This window comes from Rhea americana, unplaced genomic scaffold (assembly GCF_003343005.1).
Source record: "Rhea americana isolate MKP2758 unplaced genomic scaffold, rheAme1 scaffold_158, whole genome shotgun sequence".
NCBI lineage: Eukaryota > Metazoa > Chordata > Aves > Rheiformes > Rheidae > Rhea > Rhea americana.
In genome coordinates, this window is record NW_028185683.1 from 184,442 (window position 1) to 204,762 (window position 20,321).

General features: G+C 42.4%; 1 protein-coding gene across 6 annotated transcripts in view; it reads left to right on the forward strand.

Moving 5' to 3' along the window:
• The window catches only part of ZNF462 (zinc finger protein 462), a 92,163-nt gene that overhangs the window by 31,504 nt on the left and 40,338 nt on the right, over nt 1–20,321 (forward strand). For 5 of the 6 annotated variants that reach the window (XM_085299950.1, XM_085299956.1, XM_085299954.1 and 2 more), the window contains exons 2-6: nt 3,360–3,453; nt 8,312–8,560; nt 9,180–14,665; nt 15,590–15,754; nt 17,357–17,631. In XM_085299950.1, coding sequence (XP_085156076.1) covers nt 8,344–8,560; nt 9,180–14,665; nt 15,590–15,754; nt 17,357–17,631 — 6,143 coding nt within the window. In that variant the 5' untranslated portion in view covers nt 3,360–3,453; nt 8,312–8,343. The remainder of the gene's footprint in view (nt 1–3,359; nt 3,454–8,311; nt 8,561–9,179; nt 14,666–15,589; nt 15,755–17,356; nt 17,632–20,321) is intronic. The other variant, XM_085299955.1, reaches the window with a different exon arrangement.

The window sequence follows — 20,321 nt, forward strand, 5'->3', positions numbered from 1 at the left end:
GAGGTCTCAGTTTACTGAGGGGGTGCACTGCATCATCCACAGAATCCTTGCTTAGCTGAGTTCATATTGCTGAAGAAAGCAAGCAGTAGTCTTTGGCTGACTCGGATCTGATCCATGCAGCATTTTTTTGGTTTCCAACTATATGTGAATTTCACTTGCTTCGGAGTACTCTGTTTCCACCAAACAGGGCACTGTATCTTAGGAATGATCTCTGGAGTTCTGGCTGAAATACTCTTCTCACCAGTCCAGCTCAGTCTCTGTCACTGCTGCCACAATGTAGGACCAGATTTCATGCTTTCAGGGGAAGCATGTCACAACAAAGCAGCTTTTCACATTTGTCATCCAAGGTGGTGGTGATCTCTCTTCATTTTGCCTTCTTGAAGACTTTCTTCAGTAGCACTCCCAAAGCTGAGCTTTCTCCTAGGGGTTGATGGTGGTTTCTGAATGCTAGTGATTTGATTTCCACCTCCATGATGTCATGGAAGGTGCTTGCCTGAGTTTTAGGCCAACCGTATTGGCTAGTCTAATCTCAGGTCACTAAGATCAAAATTCTGAAAATAATCCAGCATTTCAGGTATTCCCATAGTTTGTTTCTAGAATATCCAGGAAGAGTGCTTCTGTGTTCTTCAGCACCACCTACTGACACCTTCCTCTATGAGTCCATGTATATGGGGAGTGCACTTAAAACTTAAGTCCTCATTCCAGGAACTGAATTTCTTCATATAGTTAACTGTGAACTCCTAGCTGAAAATTGGAAACCTGAGATTCACTGCTTTTGTTTGTATTGTGCCATTTGGGAGGTATTGAGGTGCAAAGTGCAAAAGCCAAGCTGCCTGACTCTGGTGTCTTGGTTTTCCTAGATAGGCCAGCCCACTTGCCTTTTGAACATGTGTCTGTGCAGAGGTAGTTCAGAGGTTGCATTATGTCAGTGAGGTGGTTGATTTTGCTTTTTTCTCATGATCATTTAGTATAGGAGCCAAGTGGCAGACTTTATTTCTACTCTAGAGTTTTGCCTATGTGCTGTTCCCTCTTTTTTAAAATAAGGTTAATATCTATATAGAAGGAGGAAGGTCTAACAGTCTTTCTCTGAAGTCATTTACTAGACTAACTTCAGAATTTCAACACTCATTTCCTTTGAGAGTTTTGACTGGGAAAATAGTTCAATATTTTTTTGTGTGCTTCCCCTCCTCCCTTCATCTCCCAGTGAGAAAGGCAGCAAAGTCTATAGAAAGGAAGGTGCCTATCTGATCAAAATCTCCTTCGGTCTTAATAAACTTGCTGTTGCATTTTCTTTAGCATATGACCAAAGCATATTCTGTTTGTGGAGTTTCATGAACCACAAGTAAACTTTTCAAAAAGTGCCTGTATGGCTCCATGTATTCTCACCTGCATAACTTAATTCGTTCAATAAATGAAGTAACTGACACAATAAGGAAAATATCCTACATTTAGCTGTTCCGTTTCCTAGGTATATAGAGAACCTTTTGATTTCTGTAGGAATTACTGTGAAGGTAATTCAGGACATAAGAAAAACCCATCTTGGTCTTGTTTGGGGCAAAAGCATTTCATTTTTGAGGGCGTTCTCATAGGCCTGAGGTTCTTTATGCTGAGACTCAGTTGTCCATGTWCTACACCATGTAATGCCTTATGGCTAACCATTAGGAAGGGAGGACAGCAAAATTTTGAGATCCATACTTTTACATGATGCTATTTTAATTTGTCTTTTAATTAAATAACAATCTGATTTTATTTGAAATTTGTAAAGTTTGAAGTTTGAAAGTATCTTTGAGTTCAGATGGTGGAACCCCAAAAAAGAACAAGGAAAGATTATTTGTGAAAACTGAAAAAAGAATAGTCTGCGTTCCAGGAGCTTGAAACAATGAAGTTCCAGCCTGATGCCATTTGTGATTAGGTTATTTATATCTGAATTGTCTTTCTTGATCTGATTTGCTTGCAAATACCACTTAGGTTTAAGTTCAGGTGTTCCATGTTAGACTTCTGTCTTCCTTGCTGGGGAAGTATTTTATTTATTTTATTTTATTTTATTTTATTTTATTTTATTTTTTGCAGTGAAATAATTACTATTTTCTTATCTCTGCTTGAGGCTGGGCACTGTAATCTGTTCCACAAAATACGTTGATGAAGTTGACATTGTGCCCCATCTGTGATTCATCTTTGTTTTCATTCATCCTTATAAAATGTATGGTGTTCCTTTATTGAAGTATGGTCTTACAGTGAGATTGCTAATACACATTACTGTTCAGTAATAAAGCGGTACTTTTTTTTCATTTTTCAGATAGATTCATAGTCTTGGAGAGCTGGTTCAGCTGATAACAGTTTGTCCATCATTTGAACCTGTTTTGGCTCACCTATGTGTTTATGTATGAAGAAGAAAAATAAGCAGAGATTCAGTGAATCCTTGTTCTCTTCTTGAACTAAAAAACCCATCTATGCTTCTGGGCAGCTCCCAACACTGTGTAGTCTCTCTTCCACAAACTTTGGGAGTAATATAATTTTTGTTTCCTTTAAAATGTAGAAGATTTTGTAAATTACGCAGTGGCTTTCCAGTGACCCATAGTGCTCCTTCAATAGTGTCAGACATGTCAAATGAATGACTGAGCTCAGATACTGAAAAGCAATGTAAGTAAATGGCAGCTGTATAGACCTTAATGAATTTGAAAGGCAACTGTATAGCYCTTATTGAAGTTGGATGTGCTGCTTTTTGTGACAGGAAGATTTTGGAAGTTTGGCATAGGAACTACTAAGAATGTGTAGTAGGAACTTTCTCCTGTGGAATTTGACCTGGAGCTTGCTGCAGATTCAGTCTTCCAGATGGCTCGAGAAAACATATTTTAGGAACGGTTTGGGGGTCTGTTTCTGCTCTGTTTAGGTCGTTGTTTTATTACTGAGTTGTAGTGGATCTCTAATTGAAGTTTTTTTCCTGAAAACTTTGACATTTTACATTGTAATATGCAATGCATTTCTATATAGGTCAACAGAAATGAGAATGAATTGGATGAAGTATTTACTGGAAGAAATGGGTGACAGGAGTAAGAGTCATCTATATCAGCTACTGTATTTGTCTCATAGGGTATAACCTGAGTTTCAAAAAGTAATACAGAAAACCCAGAACTGGACTTCAACCTGGATGTTTTCATAATAAAACATACAGTGGGTGATAAAAGTTTTTCTTCAGGTGCTTTGTATGCAAAGAGGAACCACCAGAAAACTGTATGGGAGTGAAAAGTTGTAACCCAAAAAAAAAAAAAAAAAAAAAAAAAAAAAAAAAAAAAAAAAAAAAGAAGAAGAAGAAAAGAAAATGAAAGTAGACTTTAATTTGTATTTATTTGTGTTTTCAGCTTGGAGGAATAATTCCAAAATCAACCCTCAGAGGACGAAGAATCCCCATAGTTTGACTGGAAACCGAATCATTGGAAAAGACCCACGAGTTGAGTAAGTTTGCCAGAGTTTAACCCAGGGTTGAATTTGTTCTTGGAATTCCTCATTAATTATGTTTGCTCGTAAATGAAAGATAAGATCGTCTTTTTCCAACTAGAATAAGCCTTCAGGTTTCCAGTCTCGAATATGTAAATGTTCCCAGGATCTTGTTTAGAACCCGTTTCCCCCAGGGCTGTCCTGTGTAACAAAGATTTAAAAATAAGTTTAAAAAAAAGAAATAAAAATTATTAATAAAAAATATGAGAAAATTATTAGAAATAAAATTATTAAAGCAAAATAAAATTAATAAAGCGCAATAAAATACATGGGAGGAGCCCCCGCGTTGCCAGCTCGGGGGGAGAGCCGGGCCGGGCCGGGCCGCGCTGTGAGGGAGTCGCGTCGCGTCGCGTCACGGCCGATGAGGCGGCGGGAGCCCGCCGGCGCGTGGAGCAGCTCGTCGGGGGCGGCCGCGGGCCGAGGCGCGGGGTGCCGGAGGCCCCGGGGAAGGCCGCCGGGGGCGGCTCGAGGAGGCGACCGGGGCGGCGGGGAGGTTTCCCTCCCCCCCCCCCCCCCCGGAGCGGGACGCTGTCCAGGCCGAGCGGGAAGCTCGCGCGCGTGCGCGGTCTGCGCGACCCTTCCCGCCGCGGCTGTGCACGTGTGTCCTCTTGACTTCGAGAAGCGCTGCTGACTCCGTCTCGAAGCGTAACGGATGGGTAGTCAACCACAGAAGCTCATTTTTGAGGTCAGTGCCTTGGGCTTCGCAATTAACTTTGTATTTTGAAGCATTAAGAGCAAACCTAAACATAACGGTTTGTACCACTTTGGCTGCTGCCAAGTTTGGTAATGAGTGGTGTTCAGTGAGCACAATTATCTCCTGTTTGGGGTTCTTAGAAACCTAGAAAGCCAGTGCGATGTGTCTCTGATGTTCTCCCCACGCGTTCAGGAGCGTTGCAGAAGAAGTGGAGGACGATTTGAGACGCCACCTCGGGTCCTTAAAACCTCGAAGCTTCGACAATCTCCTGCTCAGTCTTCTGGAATTTTCCCYCTCGTGAGCAAAATGAGAATACCTCTTCTTCATATTAAACTTAACAGCCACCTTCTTTAAGAAAAGATTGTGATTGTAAAGAAATTGGACAGTGGTATTTTATCATCTGTTCAGTGAGGCTAGCCTCACATTAGTTAGAGGTATTTTATAAGTCACATTATGTGTGGGCAATGTGGTCTCAAGAGATTGGTTGTGAATATTTTAGAGGACTTGTGGGATTTATGGATTCATTTTACGTCTTTTTTTTTCCCTCCCCAGACTTCCTGTTCTGCTTTTGATTTAGCAGATTTGGTAACCTCCCCTCCTCCCTCTCACCCCCCTTCCATCTCCATTACCCCCCTAAGTCTTGCTGTGGTTCTGTTTGAAAATTACGCAGATTATGGAGTGCAGGAAGCAAACGAAATGCAGAAGTTGTCGTTTGTATGTATGGAAGGTGTTGCTGTAGCTGGTCAYGGTGGACAAATCTTGTTCTTTCTCTCTTTTGCTTGGGTGGATGTCTTAACACAGTATTAACGTCTGCACTGGAAGTGCTCTTTGCTGTTGGGTAGGTGGGTCTCTCCAAGTTCCACATCCCATGTAGACACACACAAAAAAGAGAGAAAGACGTGCATTGTGTTTCAGGTTTCTTTTGATATATGAGCTCAAACTAGCAGTTTCTGTGTTTTTCTCCTCTGTGCAATGCCTGAACTTAAAGAAAAATGTGCAAATAGTAGAGCAGAATTCCTAACAAAACACTTCATCCTGCTTTCAGTGTGATGCTTGGGAAAGCATCAAATTGAAGGCCATTCAGCTGTACCTGATGTTTGCTCTTCTCAACTGCTGTACGATTAACCTCTTCCATGACTTGGTGCTGCCTTTGTGATAGAGACCATACTGACATTACAGCTAGAACCTGTTAGAAAGGCTTCTTCAGCTCTTTGTGTAGTCAGCAGCTATTACCGATCTTTCAACTCTCTCAACATTTGGCTTTGTAGTAGAAGAAGGATTCTGTTGGTTTGAGATTGTCTAGACAACAAGCAGCATCCTTCAGGATAGCTTCTGAAAGTATCAGCATTTTAAAGAACTGCGACTACCACGGATGGGGATGATGGTGGTTTTTTTACCTCTTGAAGCCGTCAAACTTATCCTTTTCAGAACGTCAGATCTGCCCTCCCTTCTGGTTTTTCTATTTTGAAAAGCTGAAGTTTCCAAGAGAGAGACAGAGCAGAGCAGAAAGCTTTTTTTTTTTTTTTTTTTTTGGTGGTGGTGTTTCTAAAGGGGCTGAAGTTTTCAGGGGGGAGAGAGAGGGAGATTTGTGTGTGTGTCTGTGTGTGTTGTTTTTCCTCTCTTCTACACAATGGAGCTTTCAGAGAACCTCTCTTAAAAGGCATAGCTACAGCCTTTGTGTGGAAGGGTGTGTCTGCTGGCAGGGCTTGCTGATGCAGACAGGCTGGCTGGTGATTAACAAAGGTCATTAGACTTTGGAATCTGGCAGGGGAATGGGGTGGTGTGTCTTCTGCGCCGAGCAGGAGGGCTCCCCGGGGACAGGGCAGGCTGGAGGCCCACCGCCTGCCTCCCCCCGCCTCCTCCTCCTCCTCCTTCTCCTCCTCCTCCTGCTGGGAGGCTTGGTTGTGTGTTGCCTCTGTCTGTAGGACAGCTTGGACCAGTGTCTTGATGCTGTAATGCTGGCACAAAGTGTGATGTGTGTCATCATGGGATAGGGAAACCAACCCTGGGAGATGCTTTCGGGTGACCTGCTGAAGGGGAGGAAAGGTGCTGCTTGGGCAGTACAGGGGGACAGCAGCTACATGGTTTTGGGAGCAATCCACACAGGAGAAGAGATGCTGTGCTCTGGAGAGGGTGATTTTTCAAGCATCACCCAAGGAGGAGGAGAAGGAGGAGGGAAAAAAAGAGGGGGGAGAAGGAAAACCCTGGTGTGGTTGAGATGAAGCTGAGATAAGTGAGGCCATGTTGTGCACAGGCAAGAAGCTATGAGCCTCTGAGTGCAGGAGTTGTCTGAGCTAAAATGGCTGCTTCCAAAGCTCAGAGGACTAGGGCAGCTTAGTGAGTCTTAAAGCTTCAGTGACGCAGGGGCTCATATCTCTTGAAAGTGTGATAAACACATTCAGCAGAGCTGTGGCTTGTTTGGCTGAGATGAAAGGACTAAGCTTGGGGGATGGGTAGTGAAAACTGGATGATCTGCTTTTCTGTGAAGTGCTCTAAATGCAGGAGTCGTCTGCTCCATGGAAAAATTTGTTTTCAGGTCTAATGGACTGTGCTAAAGGAGACGTGGGGTGGGGCTTCACTCACTGCTGTAATTTGATCCAGAGCAGATAGCAACCTCTTCCACACAATTTGGTCTGGTGCTTGCACATAAAAGCTTGAGTATCTCGATTATTGTAACTTTGTTAGCTGAAAAGAAGCTGGTGCAGCATTCGGTTTCTTTATTGGTGGTGGGAGGGAGGGGGAGAGGGAAAGGACACATTGCAGCCTGCAAAGTAATGTAGGTAAATATGTGGAGTGCCTGTCTGCTCAGACTGTCCAGAATTTGACTTGCTAGAAGTTTATTTTAGCAGGCTATCAAAAGAAGCATTCTCTCATATAAAATCCTGGTGCTGTGTCCTCTTTTGTTTCTGTGCCCTAATGTTTTGATGTTTTCTTCTTGCTGGTGAGGTAGTTTCATACTCTACAGTAAATACATGGGATTTTCATCATTTTAGGCTGCTCTTGCATTTTGAACTTCTAGAATGGCTAGCTTATCTGGCCATTGCTGCATGGAACTTAATGAAGTAATTCATTTAGTAAAGTAGGAAATTGCTCTTGTGCCCAAGTGCTGTTCAAGGTAGGAGGATCTTAGCCTTTTATCTTGCTTTTGTTTTGTGTGTGCTGTCCTTCATGACAGAATGTAAACTTTAAGTCCTGTGACAAATACCCTCACAACTCTGATACATGGTTACTTGGTCACATACTGAACCACCATACTTGGTATTACCAAACCTTATGTTACTTGGTACTTCAAAATATACAAGGCTTTCAGATGAATCAAGGAAGTCATGATGTTTTTGAAGGAAGTCCTTGTTATTCATGTTTCCATTGTACTTACGTAATATTCCTATTCCCATTGCTGTCCATCTCTTCCTTCAGACTTTTCCTTTCCCCAAGCTCCTAACTCACCAAGTCCCCAAAATAGACTAAAAGACAGCTCTGTAAGGATTTCAATGAAGAATGGAGATGCCCTCACAAAGCCTGGAGGAAATAAGGCAGAGTGAACCATACTACCTTGGATACATGTAGCTAGATCTCATCTTGCAGTAATGTCTAGGTTTTCCACCAAAGTTAGGAGTGCTAAGATGTTGAGAAGAAATGCAGCTGTTTCTCTGTGGAGGTTTTTAACCTCTGGTAGTGAAACAGGCAGGACCTGGCAACTTCTAGGAAGGTTGGAGTGTGCCTCAAAGAGGTAGAAACTACTGTTCTCTGTAAAATTTCGGTGCTTGACTGGGTGCTGTTTCTCTAGCATACCCTTTCTAGTCTTTGATAGACTTCTTTCTGAAAACAGCTCTGTCCTATGTAATGGAAAAGGTAAGAGGACAAAGTCCGTTGTATCAGGAGTCATTTGTCAGACTACTGTTTGTGGTGTTGAGTCAGCAATTTGTGAGCTACCTAGATAGGACTTTCGGTGAACCTAAGCTGATGCCTCTTGAGATACATAGGAAAGGTTGAGTTTTATACTGAGGTAGTTATGGAATTTCTGTAAATGACTAAGTATTACATATTTTCAAAAATTTTATTAAAATGGCATTGATGTAAAACGTGTCTATTTCTTCTCTGCTTCTCTTCCTTTTCTTGCAGAATTTTCTAATGTAAAAGGTCACCCCTGAACCATGGAGGTGCTGCAGTGTGATGGCTGCGATTTTCGGGCTCCATCCTATGAAGATCTAAAAGCTCACATTCAGGATGTTCACACTGCTTTTCTGCAGCCAACAGATGTCTCTGAAGAAAGCCCTAGCCAACCAAGGTCTGGTTCCATGAATGCTAGCAACCAGACTGAGATTGAATTTTCTTCTGTAAAGGATGAATTTACAATTGCAGATGAAATAGGTAAATTTCAACTGTAACCCCCTATTTCACATGTGGCTTATTTCAGTGCATTTTAATTTGTACTTCTAATGAGATTTTAAGAACTCCATCTTTATTGCTATGGCAGCAAAGTATATGCTGTCTAGTTTCAGCCATACTAGTTCTCATCATATTTTTTTTCTGTAAATGCAAACATGGAGGATGGATTTGTTTCCCAGCTGCTTTTCATGTATTTCTTCATACTGCTTTTTGGTTTTCAGATCTTCATGTTTTTTTTTTTTCATCACCAAGAACGATCCCCAAATTTTGAACTTTATTAGTATACTAGCTTCCCCCTCTCCTTTGCCCAGGAAGATTATTTTGGAAATGATCTCTCCTAAGTTTTACACCATAGTTATATACATATACATACACACACAACACACACACATACACACACACATGTATATATATATATTTATATATAAGGGTCAGTTTTCTGACTACTATTGTGTGGTAGATCTCATCATAAAAAAGTGAGGGAATCGTGATGTGATTCTTTTCCATTTAGGATATGACAGTATTCTTATGCGTATAGGGTGGGTGGAGAAAAAAGAGCTGATCTTACTTACTTATATACTCACTTTAACTCTTATTTTAGGGCAAAATGCAGCAACTCAGATGGGGACTGGAAGTTACTATAGCCAGAGCCAGAGTTTCTATGGTCAGCATATGGCTCCAAATCCTAAACCAACCAACAAGTTTTTCCAGTGCAAGTTCTGTGTGCGTTACTTCCGTTCCAAAAATCTCCTTATAGAGCACACACGCAAAGTTCATGGAGCACAGGCTGGGGGGAGCTCAGTGGGACCACCAACCACTGGTTCCTTAAATTATAACATCATGATGCATGAGGGGTTTGGCAAAGTTTTCTCTTGCCAGTTCTGCACCTACAAATCACCTAGGCGTGCAAGGATTATTAAGCACCAGAAAATGTATCACAAGAACAACCTGAAGGAGAGTTCAACTCCCCCAGCTGCTGCTGCTGCTATATCTGAATCGACGTCTGCTGCTGTGCCCATGCAGGAGCCCTGCAAGGAGCTGCCTGCAGAGGTGGTCGAAAGAAGCATTTTGGAGTCGATGGTCAAGCCTCTGACAAAGTCTAGGGGCAACTTTTGCTGTGAATGGTGCAGCTACCAGACGCCTCGAAGGGAGCGCTGGTGTGACCACATGATGAAGAAGCACCGCAGCATGGTAAAAATACTTTCAAGCCTGAGGCAGCAACAAGAAGGAACTGGTGCATCTGATGTGCAGAGTAAGAGCACCCAGAATGCCTCCGCAAACTCTAATTATATCTCCATGAATACAACAGGACGTGAGATGCCAAATGCTAATGTCTCAAACTTCAGAAGTTCTATGGGGAATTCTCTCATTAGGCCGAACTCTTCTACATCCTCCAAGTTTTCTTCTGTGTCTTATCCTCAGATGAAGCCTAAGTCACCTCACAACTCGGGCATGGTTAATTTGTCCGACAGGTCCCGCTATGGAATTGCTGATATGACAAATTCTTCTGCTGACCTGGAAACAAACAGTATGCTAAATGACTCCAGCTCAGATGAAGAACTAAATGAAATGGACAGCGAGAATGGCTTGAACTCCATGGATCACCAGACCCCAGGAATGTCTGCAGAGCAGCTGATGGGTTCTGATGGCAACAAGCTATTGGAGACAAAGGGGATACCCTTTAGAAGGTATATGAACAGGTTCCAGTGTCCTTTTTGCCCTTTCCTTACAATGCATCGCCGAAGCATCTCTCGTCACATTGAGAACATCCACCTCTCTGGGAAGACAGCTGTATACAAGTGTGATGAATGCCCTTTCACCTGCAAGAGTTCATTAAAGCTTGGAGCCCATAAGCAGTGTCATACAGGTGCAACACCAGACTGGGACACTGTGAACTCTCAGAGTGAAAGCATTGCCTCTTCTTTGAATGAGAGCACTATGTCTTACGAGACTGGAAGTATAAATGGCAGGAAGTCAGCTGGGATGATGGAACCAGTGCCACAGCAGCAGCAGCAACAGCAGCAGTCACCACAGCCTCATTCACAGCATCCCTACAAGTGCACAATGTGCAGCTATTCTACCACAACTTTGAAAGGCCTCAGAGTTCATCAGCAGCACAAGCACTCATTCTGCGACAACTTGCCAAAGTACGATGGACCACCATCCAACATGCCACAGGAGAGTGAGGCAGATGTGCACACCTCTGCTAGCACAGTAAAGAAAAGCCAGACTTCGATTCTTGGTCTCTCGTCTAAAAATAACTTTGTTGCAAAGGCGCCTCGGAAGATGTCAAATGACTTTCCTTTGGATCTCTCACCTGTGAAAAAGAGAACTAGAATTGATGAAATTGCAAGCAACCTGCAGAGCAAAATCAACCAAAACAAACAGCAAGAAGATGCTGTGATTAATGTTGAGGATGATGAGGAAGAGGAGGAAGACAATGAGGTAGAGATAGAAGTGGAGCTGGACAGAGAAGAAGAGCAAACAGAACCAATGATAGAGGTTTCCAGTTCTTACACAACTCAGCAAATGTGGGGGAGAGAGGCTAACGATTCCCAGAAGGAGGCAAGTTTCAGAAGCATGCAGCATGATTATAATTCCACTAATGGAGCGGAGATTGAGCTTACTTTATCGGAAGATGAGGAAGATTATTATTCTTCTGTCAGCATGAAAGACCATCAGAGCCCTAGTGCCTCTGTTCTGGGGAGCCAGTCAAACATGTACGGTGCCGATCAGAACAATGAGAATGCAGAGTTTAATGACTCTGGGAGGCTTTATTACTGTAAACACTGTGATTTCAGCAACAAATCTGCCAGAAGTGTTAGCACCCACTATCAACGGATGCACCCCTATATTAAATTCAGCTTTAGATATATCTTGGACCCCAATGATCACAGCGCAGTATACCGATGTCTTGAGTGCTATATTGACTACACAAACTTTGAAGACCTGCAGCAGCATTATGGAGAGCATCACCCTGAAGCTATGAATGTATTGAACTTCGATCACTCTGATCTGATCTACCGCTGTCGCTTCTGCTCTTATACAAGCCCGAATGTTAGAAGCCTGATGCCACATTACCAAAGAATGCATCCTACAGTGAAAATTAACAATGCAATGATATTTTCAAGCTATGTTGTTGAGCAGCAAGAAGGGCTGACCACAGAGTCTCAGACGCTGAGAGAGATCTTGAATTCTGCTCCAAAAACTATGGCGACCTCAACCCCTGTGGCTCGTGGGGCTGGTATGCCAGCTGGTTTTACCAAAAGTGCCGCAAAGAGTTTTAGTCCTGAATGTGAAAATCAGAAGGAGCCTTCAGTCAATACTGTGGTTGTTTATGACTGTGATGTTTGTTCATTTGCAAGCCCGAACATGCATTCAGTTCTAGTACATTACCAGAAAAAGCACCCTGAAGAAAAAGCATCTTATTTCAGAATTCAGAAGACCATGCGTGTAGTCTCTGTTGACAGGGGCTCTGCTTTGGCTCAAATGTCTTTTGAGATGGGGACACCTGTCTCCCCTAAACTGTCTAATTTGGCTTCACAACCTCCACCTCCACCACCCCCACCTCCAGACCTTGCTACTGAACTCTACTATTGCAAACACTGTTCATACAGCAACCGCTCAGTTGTGGGCGTGCTTGTCCACTACCAGAAAAGACACCCAGAAATAAAGGTCACTGCCAAATATATTAGGCAGGCGCCTCCCACTGCAGCAATGATGAGGGCTGGTGAGTTGCCACCTGGTATTCAGAGGCCGCCAGTGTCAATGCAGTTGAGCCGGGGTAGTTCTGAAAGCTCTGTGAATCCTCCCGAGAATGAAATGTTCTTCTGCCAACACTGTGATTATGGAAACCGAACCGTGAAAGGCGTGCTCATTCATTATCAAAAGAAGCATCGTGACTTCAAAGCTAATGCAGATGTGATTAGGCAGCATACAGCCACCATTAGAAGCCTTTGTGATCGCAGCCAGAAGAAATCATCTGGCAGCATGCCTGTTCACACCTCCAGCACCGAGCGGGACAAGTCAAAGTTGAGAGCCCTCAAATGCAGGCAGTGTAGCTACACCTCGCCTTACTTCTATGCATTGAGGAAGCATATCAAGAAAGACCACCCAACTCTAAAGGCCACGGTAACATCCATTCTAAGATGGGCATTTTTGGATGGCTTGATAGATGCTGGTTATCACTGTGAATGGTGCATTTATTCACACACGGAGCCAAGTGGTTTGCTTGTGCATTACCAAAGGAGACATCCTGAGCATTATGTTGACTATACATACATGGCAACTAAACTCTGGGCTGGTCCCGATCCTTCCCCTCCTGCTCTAGTGATGCCGACAGAGACAAAGACCTATAAATGCAGAGATTGCATTTTTGAAGCATCTTCTATTTGGGATATTACTAATCACTACCAAGCTTTTCATCCTTGGGCCATGAATGGAGATGAATCTGTGTTGTTAGATATCATTAAGGAGAAAGATGCTGCTGAGAAATCTATTGCACAACCTGATGAAGCTGGGGCCAGGATTAGTTCAGAAGACCAGATTACAACATCACAGATGGACCATGATGCAGAGTGTGCAGAGGACCCCAGCCTTTCCCAGGAAAAAACTGTCCAGCTGGCATCTGCAAACCCTGCCATTTCCTCCACTCCATATCAGTGTACAGTTTGTCAGTCTGAGTACAACAACTTGCATGGTCTCCTGACACATTATGGCAAAAAGCATCCTGGCATGAAAGTGAAAGCTGCAGACTTTGCTCAGGATATAGACATTAACCCAGGGGCTGTGTATAAATGCAGACATTGCCCATATATTAATACACGTATTCATGGTGTCCTCACACACTACCAGAAACGACACCCATCAATAAAGGTCACTGCTGAAGACTTTGTACATGATGTCGAACAGTCAAATGACATCACTCAGAATGATGTGGAAGAGACGAGCAGGATTTTCAAGCAAGGGTATGGTGCTTATCGGTGCAAACTTTGCCCCTATACGCATGGTACACTGGAGAAGCTCAAAATTCACTATGAGAAATACCACAATCAGCCTGAATTTGATGTTTTTGCCCAGTCACCGCCAAAGGTGTCTGCCTCAGTGGAGCCAGACATAGTGACTGAAATCAAGGCATCCCCAGAAATTGCTGCTGAGGATGTTGGAGAAATCTCTGTCCCAGCACCTCATTTTTCCAGTTCTCACTTAGTGTCTCACACAGTTTTCCGGTGTCAGCTCTGCAAATACTTCTGTTCTACCCGGAAGGGGATAGCCAGGCACTACCGCATCAAACATAACAATGTCCGGGCACAGCCAGAGGGCAAGAACAACCTCTTCAAGTGTGCTCTATGTTCCTACACCAACCCTATCCGCAAAGGGCTTGCGGCACACTACCAGAAAAGACATGACATTGATGCTTACTACACTCACTGCTTAGCAGCCTCCAGGACTGTAAGCGACAAACCCAATAAAGTGATCATTCCATCTCCTCCCAAAGATGACACTCCTCAGTTAAGTGAGGAGTTGAGGAGAGCTGTGGAAAAGAAGAAATGCTCACTTTGTTCCTTCCAGTCCTTTAGCAAAAAGGGTATTGTGTCCCACTACATGAAGCGTCACCCTGGTGTTTTCCCTAAGAAGCAGCACGCAAGCAAGCTCGGGGGCTACTTCACAGCTGTATATGCTGATGAACATGAGAAGCCAACTCCAGCTGAGGAGAGGAATGATTTTGAAAAGCCTGAGGTGGAGAGCGAAGCTCAGGAAATTGAGTGGCTTCCTTTCAGGTGCATAAAATGTTTCAAGCTCTCATTCAGCACAGCAGAGCTGCTGTGCATGCATTACACTGACCACCACAGCAAGGATTTGAAGAGAGACTTTACCATACTGGGAAGCGGCACCCGCTCACAGAATGCTGTCTACCAGTGCAAGCACTGTGATACTAAATTACATAGCACGGCAGAGCTGACCTCACACTTGAATAGTCACAATGAGGAATTCCAGAAGCGTGCCAAACGTCAGGAGAGGAGGAAACAACTTTTGAGCAAGCAGAAATACGCAGATGGTGCTTTTGCAGATTTCAAGCAAGAGAGGGTAAGGTTCTGTGTGTCAAGTCTCCTTTCTTTCCCTTTACAGGGAGTACAGAGCAGAGATGAAACAAAAAACAATCCTTCTGCACCCCAAGAGGCTTCTAACTATAATGCCCCCTTACATGTTCTCTTTGACAGCCAAATGACCACAGGCTAATGAATGACTCAGCATGCCAGTGAGCTCCAGAAATCAATTACACATTCTACTTTAAATTCCTCATCCTTTTCTTCAATCTCCACCCCTGCCTAGGTTGCATAGGAGGCCCAGCTCCTTCCTATTGCTTCCTTCAGTATTTCTTTTATCTTCTTTCCTTCCTCCCAYACTTCTGGAAGGCCATCTGTATGTGACAGTTACTTGTTCTTTTGCTTCAAGGCTGTCATGTACTTTATATAGATTCTTTACAAAAAGTCCTGTCCCCGTCTTCAGTGTACCACAAAATAACACCAGTTTCCTCCCCAAGCTTGTCTCTTTCAGTACTTTCTCTGTTAAAGAACTCAGTATTAACACGACTCTATCTGATGGCTGAAGTTTTGGACAAGTGCCCCATGAACAGAATACCAAAATTTGCCTTTTTCTGCCCACTCCCCACTTATTTCTCCTCCACTTTAGGATAATTGTATTTGCTGTGGAGAGCTCCTTAACAGCACTTAGGGGAGTAGTAGTTATTCCTTGCAGCTGCAAACTGAACTATCTTCTAGATGATTCCTATTACAAAGAAACTCAGTGTTCCTACTGTGCAGAGATTTTTGTCTGCTTATTCTGGAGCTTTTAATAGGTGTCAGTAGCAATTGTGGTTCTGTGAAACAGGACATCTGTATGTTAAACATAATTTTGCTTCAGGTGCAAAATCTGGTATATGTTCCTAAAAATAAGGTATCAATGTGTATTTCAATGTGTAAATCGTTTTATGCTTGTGTATTCCAACAGGCTTTTGGACATTTGGAGGATGTTTCAAAACTTAAGGAGAGGAAAGTGGTTGGCTACAAATGTAAATTTTGTGTGGAAGTCCATCCAACACTTCGAGCCATCTGTAATCACCTCCGCAAGCATGTCCAGTATGGGAATGTCTCTTCTGTGTCAGCTACAGTAAAGGTAAGAATTTAAAAAAGGTGAATAAAGGTAACTGCAATTTTTTGTTTCGTTTTGAGATTCAGGCCTTATTGAAAGCTTGTGGAGGGCTGTCTTGGGAGTTGATGGGTTTTGGACTGGATTCTCTGTTCAGTTCATCATGACATTTTAATCTAACATTTCAACTTTCTGCAGTGCATTTGTTTATTTTGAGATGTTTTAACTTTCTTCCACTCTTAATCTAGGAACACGAAGACTATTAATTCTCATTTCTTCTCTGCCATGAAGGAGTTGATGTCGGTGGTGACCAAAAGGCTTGGTTTATGAGCAAGAGACTTTCAGCTATTCAGGCTGCTTTTCTCTGTAGTTAAACTCCTAAATAACATTTATTTTTGTTTTATTTTGTKTTGACGAAGAGAAAGTGTGCTTCTGCAAATATGTGAAATTGCTTGTGATGCACCTTTGTAGGTGCTCCGTGATAGCTGCAAAGTATTCAAACAAGCCAGCTAAGCCACTGTTTCCATTCAGGTGGTTAGTTGTAGACAAGTTGTTGCTTTATCTTTGTGCAAGGCAACATCTTCTAGGACATCTCCAAGGACAGACTGTGCTCCACAGTCCAGTTGTCTCCWGGATATTACCAGTGGGTGTTGCAGGTGCAGTAAGGTTACAGAAACTGGCTGTGTATTCCTTCTCCTTGTGCTGTAGCAAGCGCTCAGTAAAGATTCCTGCTACAGCTGTCAGAGTATACCTTCAAGTGCCTCTTTCATGCCATCAGCTGTGTACTTTAAGGAAGCTGAGTCCTTCAGAGCCTAACCCATCCTACTTGAGAGAGCTTTCATTGTCCTACCACTGACTTTCTTTTAGCTTATTTAATACTATCGACAGATCAGGATGCTTTCCTCCTGTCAAATTGTTTCCTCTCCTTCCTGCTTGTCAAGTGATGTTCGTGTGGGATCAATGTTGTCTTTTGAACAAACAGATACTAAACAGCAGGGAACAAAAGCTAAAAAACAAAAACAGAARAACATGACGTGAATATTCTCATGAGTTTTAAAGTTGCTGCAAAATGCATTATATACTAATTAGGAAACAGAACAAGAGAAAAATTTTCTCTGTTTTTRTTTTTTAAGAGGTTCTACCATCTCAGAGTACCAGCTTCTTTCTTGGGAATTTGATCCTGATGGACAAAGTCTACATGGTAAAACACACTGTTGTGCTAGTCTGTAGAGTAGCTACACTGTGAGCTAGAGGAAGTGAATGAAAGTGAACTTGCTTCCTACTGTACTAACTTCTGTCAAATCAAATTTAGAAGATTCATGCCAAGACTCTTGAAAGATAGATGATTCAATTCTAGTCTTTTTGTCTTGTCTAACTAAAGTTTATTCAAACTGTGAGTTTTTTTTCAACTTTTATGTATGTGTATATGTATATAATCACTTTCTTTCCCCCCTAAAAAATAAGGTCTCTTTTTTCTTTCAGAAACCCGTTGGAATGGAGTTTGTGTAGAGATATATTTACAAAAATGAGGCAGTGGGAAACCTAGACATTAAAATGAACACATGGCAAAGACTGAGGGGCAGAAGGGAGAAAGAATTGATGGCTTTGGGGGGGGTATGTGTTTTTTAGCAGGAAGCTGAAGATTCTTCAAACACAACTTTGATGGAGGGTTGTGAGGGAGCCAAAGACCCTGGCATTATGGAATTTACAGAAGCTGAATCTGGAGCATCCTTGGAAGATGAAACCAGGCCTGGGGGCTACTACTGCAGCCAGTGTGACCGGGTTTTGATGTCTATGCAGGGTCTGCGATCTCACGAGAGGAGTCACTTGGCTCTCGCCATGTTTACCCGAGAAGACAAGTACAGCTGCCAGTATTGCTCCTTTGTCTCAGCTTTCAGGCACAAGTAAGTTGTGGTTTTTATTTTTACTTTAAGAAGRAGGACAGACTAGCACTGCTGTTCATAGGTTGACATTAAAAGAGAGTGCATGCAACTTGACTTTGAGCAATGTTTTTCTCAATGTTTAGATATTTTCCATTCACCAAAACTTTTGGCTGTTGTCTGTGGCTGTTTGTAGAAGGTCACCTCTTTGTATCTTCTTGAATTTAGAGTCCTTTCTTTGTTGCGTGTAGGGGAAATGCACGCAAACAAAAGAAGACTTCTCTCAGTTGGCAGAGAGTGAAGCCCAGCACTTCTCAAAAGAAGCCAGAGAGTCTTCTCAAAAGCATGAAATTTCTGTAGGTGAAGAAGAGGAGAGAAAAGTATTTTTGTTAATCATCCGTATACAATGAACTTCTGCTGCAGCTAGCTACACTGTTTCTGATAACTGCAACTCTGATGTTTGACTTTTCATTTCTAATGTTAAACAGCTATAGCAAACTTATCTTAAAATTAGGTATTTTATCCTTAATTTTGATGTGCATTTTCGGTCTAAGAATGTAGTTTTCTTGCCAGCATGGTATACTAACAGCTTTCTCAGCTTGCTTCCTTCTCTTGAGTCAGTACATGGAAAAATACCTAATTAGGCGTCGGCGTCATAAGGAGTTACGTTCCTTAGATTTCTCTGAGACTGACTTTGTCTTTATCTGGATAGTTTATAAAATTCTTTTAATCATAACTATATGTATGTCTTGCCACAAAGAAATGAGGTTTGTGAGATATTTTCCACTAGCCTCTCAGACGGACACACGTGTATATGGTTTCTTAGTTTCTGGAGAGAGAGCTGCTTACACTATTGCAACAACAGGAGAGAGATCCACATGCTCATTTGGTATATGCGTTGATAACATCGTCAATAGCACTCTTAAATTCCCGGAAAGTGTCAGTGTTTTGCGAACAAATACATGCAAAAAAGAAAGCATGATAAAAAGCATTTTTAAACCCCTTGGATTTAAAAGCTGGATTTTTGTTAGTGTTACAGCATGTCAAATCAATGCCACGGTTTGGTCTGCAAGGTTGAAAAGACCCATGGGATTGAGTGGGCAACAGTAAGRAAGAGCATGAGGGAAAAGATGGCTATGTCTGGGCATATCCCAGCCTCCTTTGGCAAGACTGGCATTGGGGGTGCCCTACCTCAGAGACCTGCTGATTGCCCAAATAAATTGGTTTGCTTCCAAAATCCGGCTGGTGCTGAGTTCAGTCTCTAGGTATTTTGTTTCACAGGAATTGAATAAAGTGGTATCCTATGAGTGGAAGGATTGGTGAGTCAAAAAGGTGGTGGGTGGCGTGGAGAAACTGTACAGATGTTGTCTGACTTGATAATAGGTGATAACAGTGTTGGAAAGGTATTCAGCTTCATCTGGTATTTCTGATCCTGATGTATTTACTGTCTCAGATGAAGTCTATGAGAGAAGCCAAACCAATGTTTAAACAGCCCACTATTCCTGAAATCTGACCAAAACCTAAAAACGTGGCTTTGAAAAAATCTTGCTGGCGAAGTACCTAGTTGTGAATATCAGTGTGTGGAATAGCTTAAAGTATTTATTACATGCATGCTTAGCAATATGGTTGAACTGTTAAGTAAGCTCGTCCCTACCAACTATTTAAAACTTCTTGTGTTTTATGACTTTTATTAATTTAGGATTCCCTCTCCCCCCCCCATTTCTTCTAGAAAAGCTCTAAATGTTAATATATATGATAAAATTTAGGCTGGATTTATATTAAATTATATTTCTGTGAAGTTACCCTGAGATGAGACATAAGGTTGTTTTTTGTTTTTGCTGTCATCAGATGTTTGAATACACAGAGTTCAGTGTTAGCACTGGTAAACAGGGATTTCCTGGCTCAGGCTCTTTCAGTGTGGGACTAAAGATCCCCTGATGATCTGTATAGAGGGGCTGGAACAGACTGCTCTTGATCTAGATGATGATATTCATTTAGAACGAACAGGGCAGTTTAGACTAAATAAAGGGAATTAAGGCTGAAGTATGCCTAGAATTACTAAATTCTGATAAATTACCCCTCCTTATTCTCTCACCTTGCATAAGGAGGCTGAGGCTAAGACTAGATTAATCACTGAGCATTAATGTTTCCAAAGAAGACTCTGTATTGATGGCGTGCATAGCCCAAGCTAATGCTAGCTGCCTGCGTCTTGGAGACCATGAGCTCAGGATTGTCAGCCACAGCATAGGAACTGTAGAGCTTGGGAGGAGTTGCTCAAATGGAGTCAATTTGATACTGTTTTACAAACTAGAAATTACACCTGATCTGGACTCAAACTAGTTGAAAGAAACAAGAAACAGACAGGAACAGTAAAATTATCATTACCCTTTCCTTCAAAATTTCACTGAGCTGTTAGGAGAAGCTGTGGAGATGGCAGGTTCTGAACACCCCCCAGAATCCAGGTAGCTTTCAGTTCCTCTGTAGAAAGTAGAAGCTGATCTCTGCTGTCCCTTTGTCTCTTGCTGAGCCTTGTGCAGAATCTCCCACTCTGTTACGTTTGAAACTCTGCTMCCTTTTAATCCTGGAACTCTCAACTGCAGCCTGCTGGCACCGTCCCCAGAGCAGAATCTCTAATCTGATTTTGCTGCTGTAACCAAAAGAAGGTTTCCTCAGTAAAGCTGGTCGAAAATAACTCTCTCTCTTTCTCTCTCTCT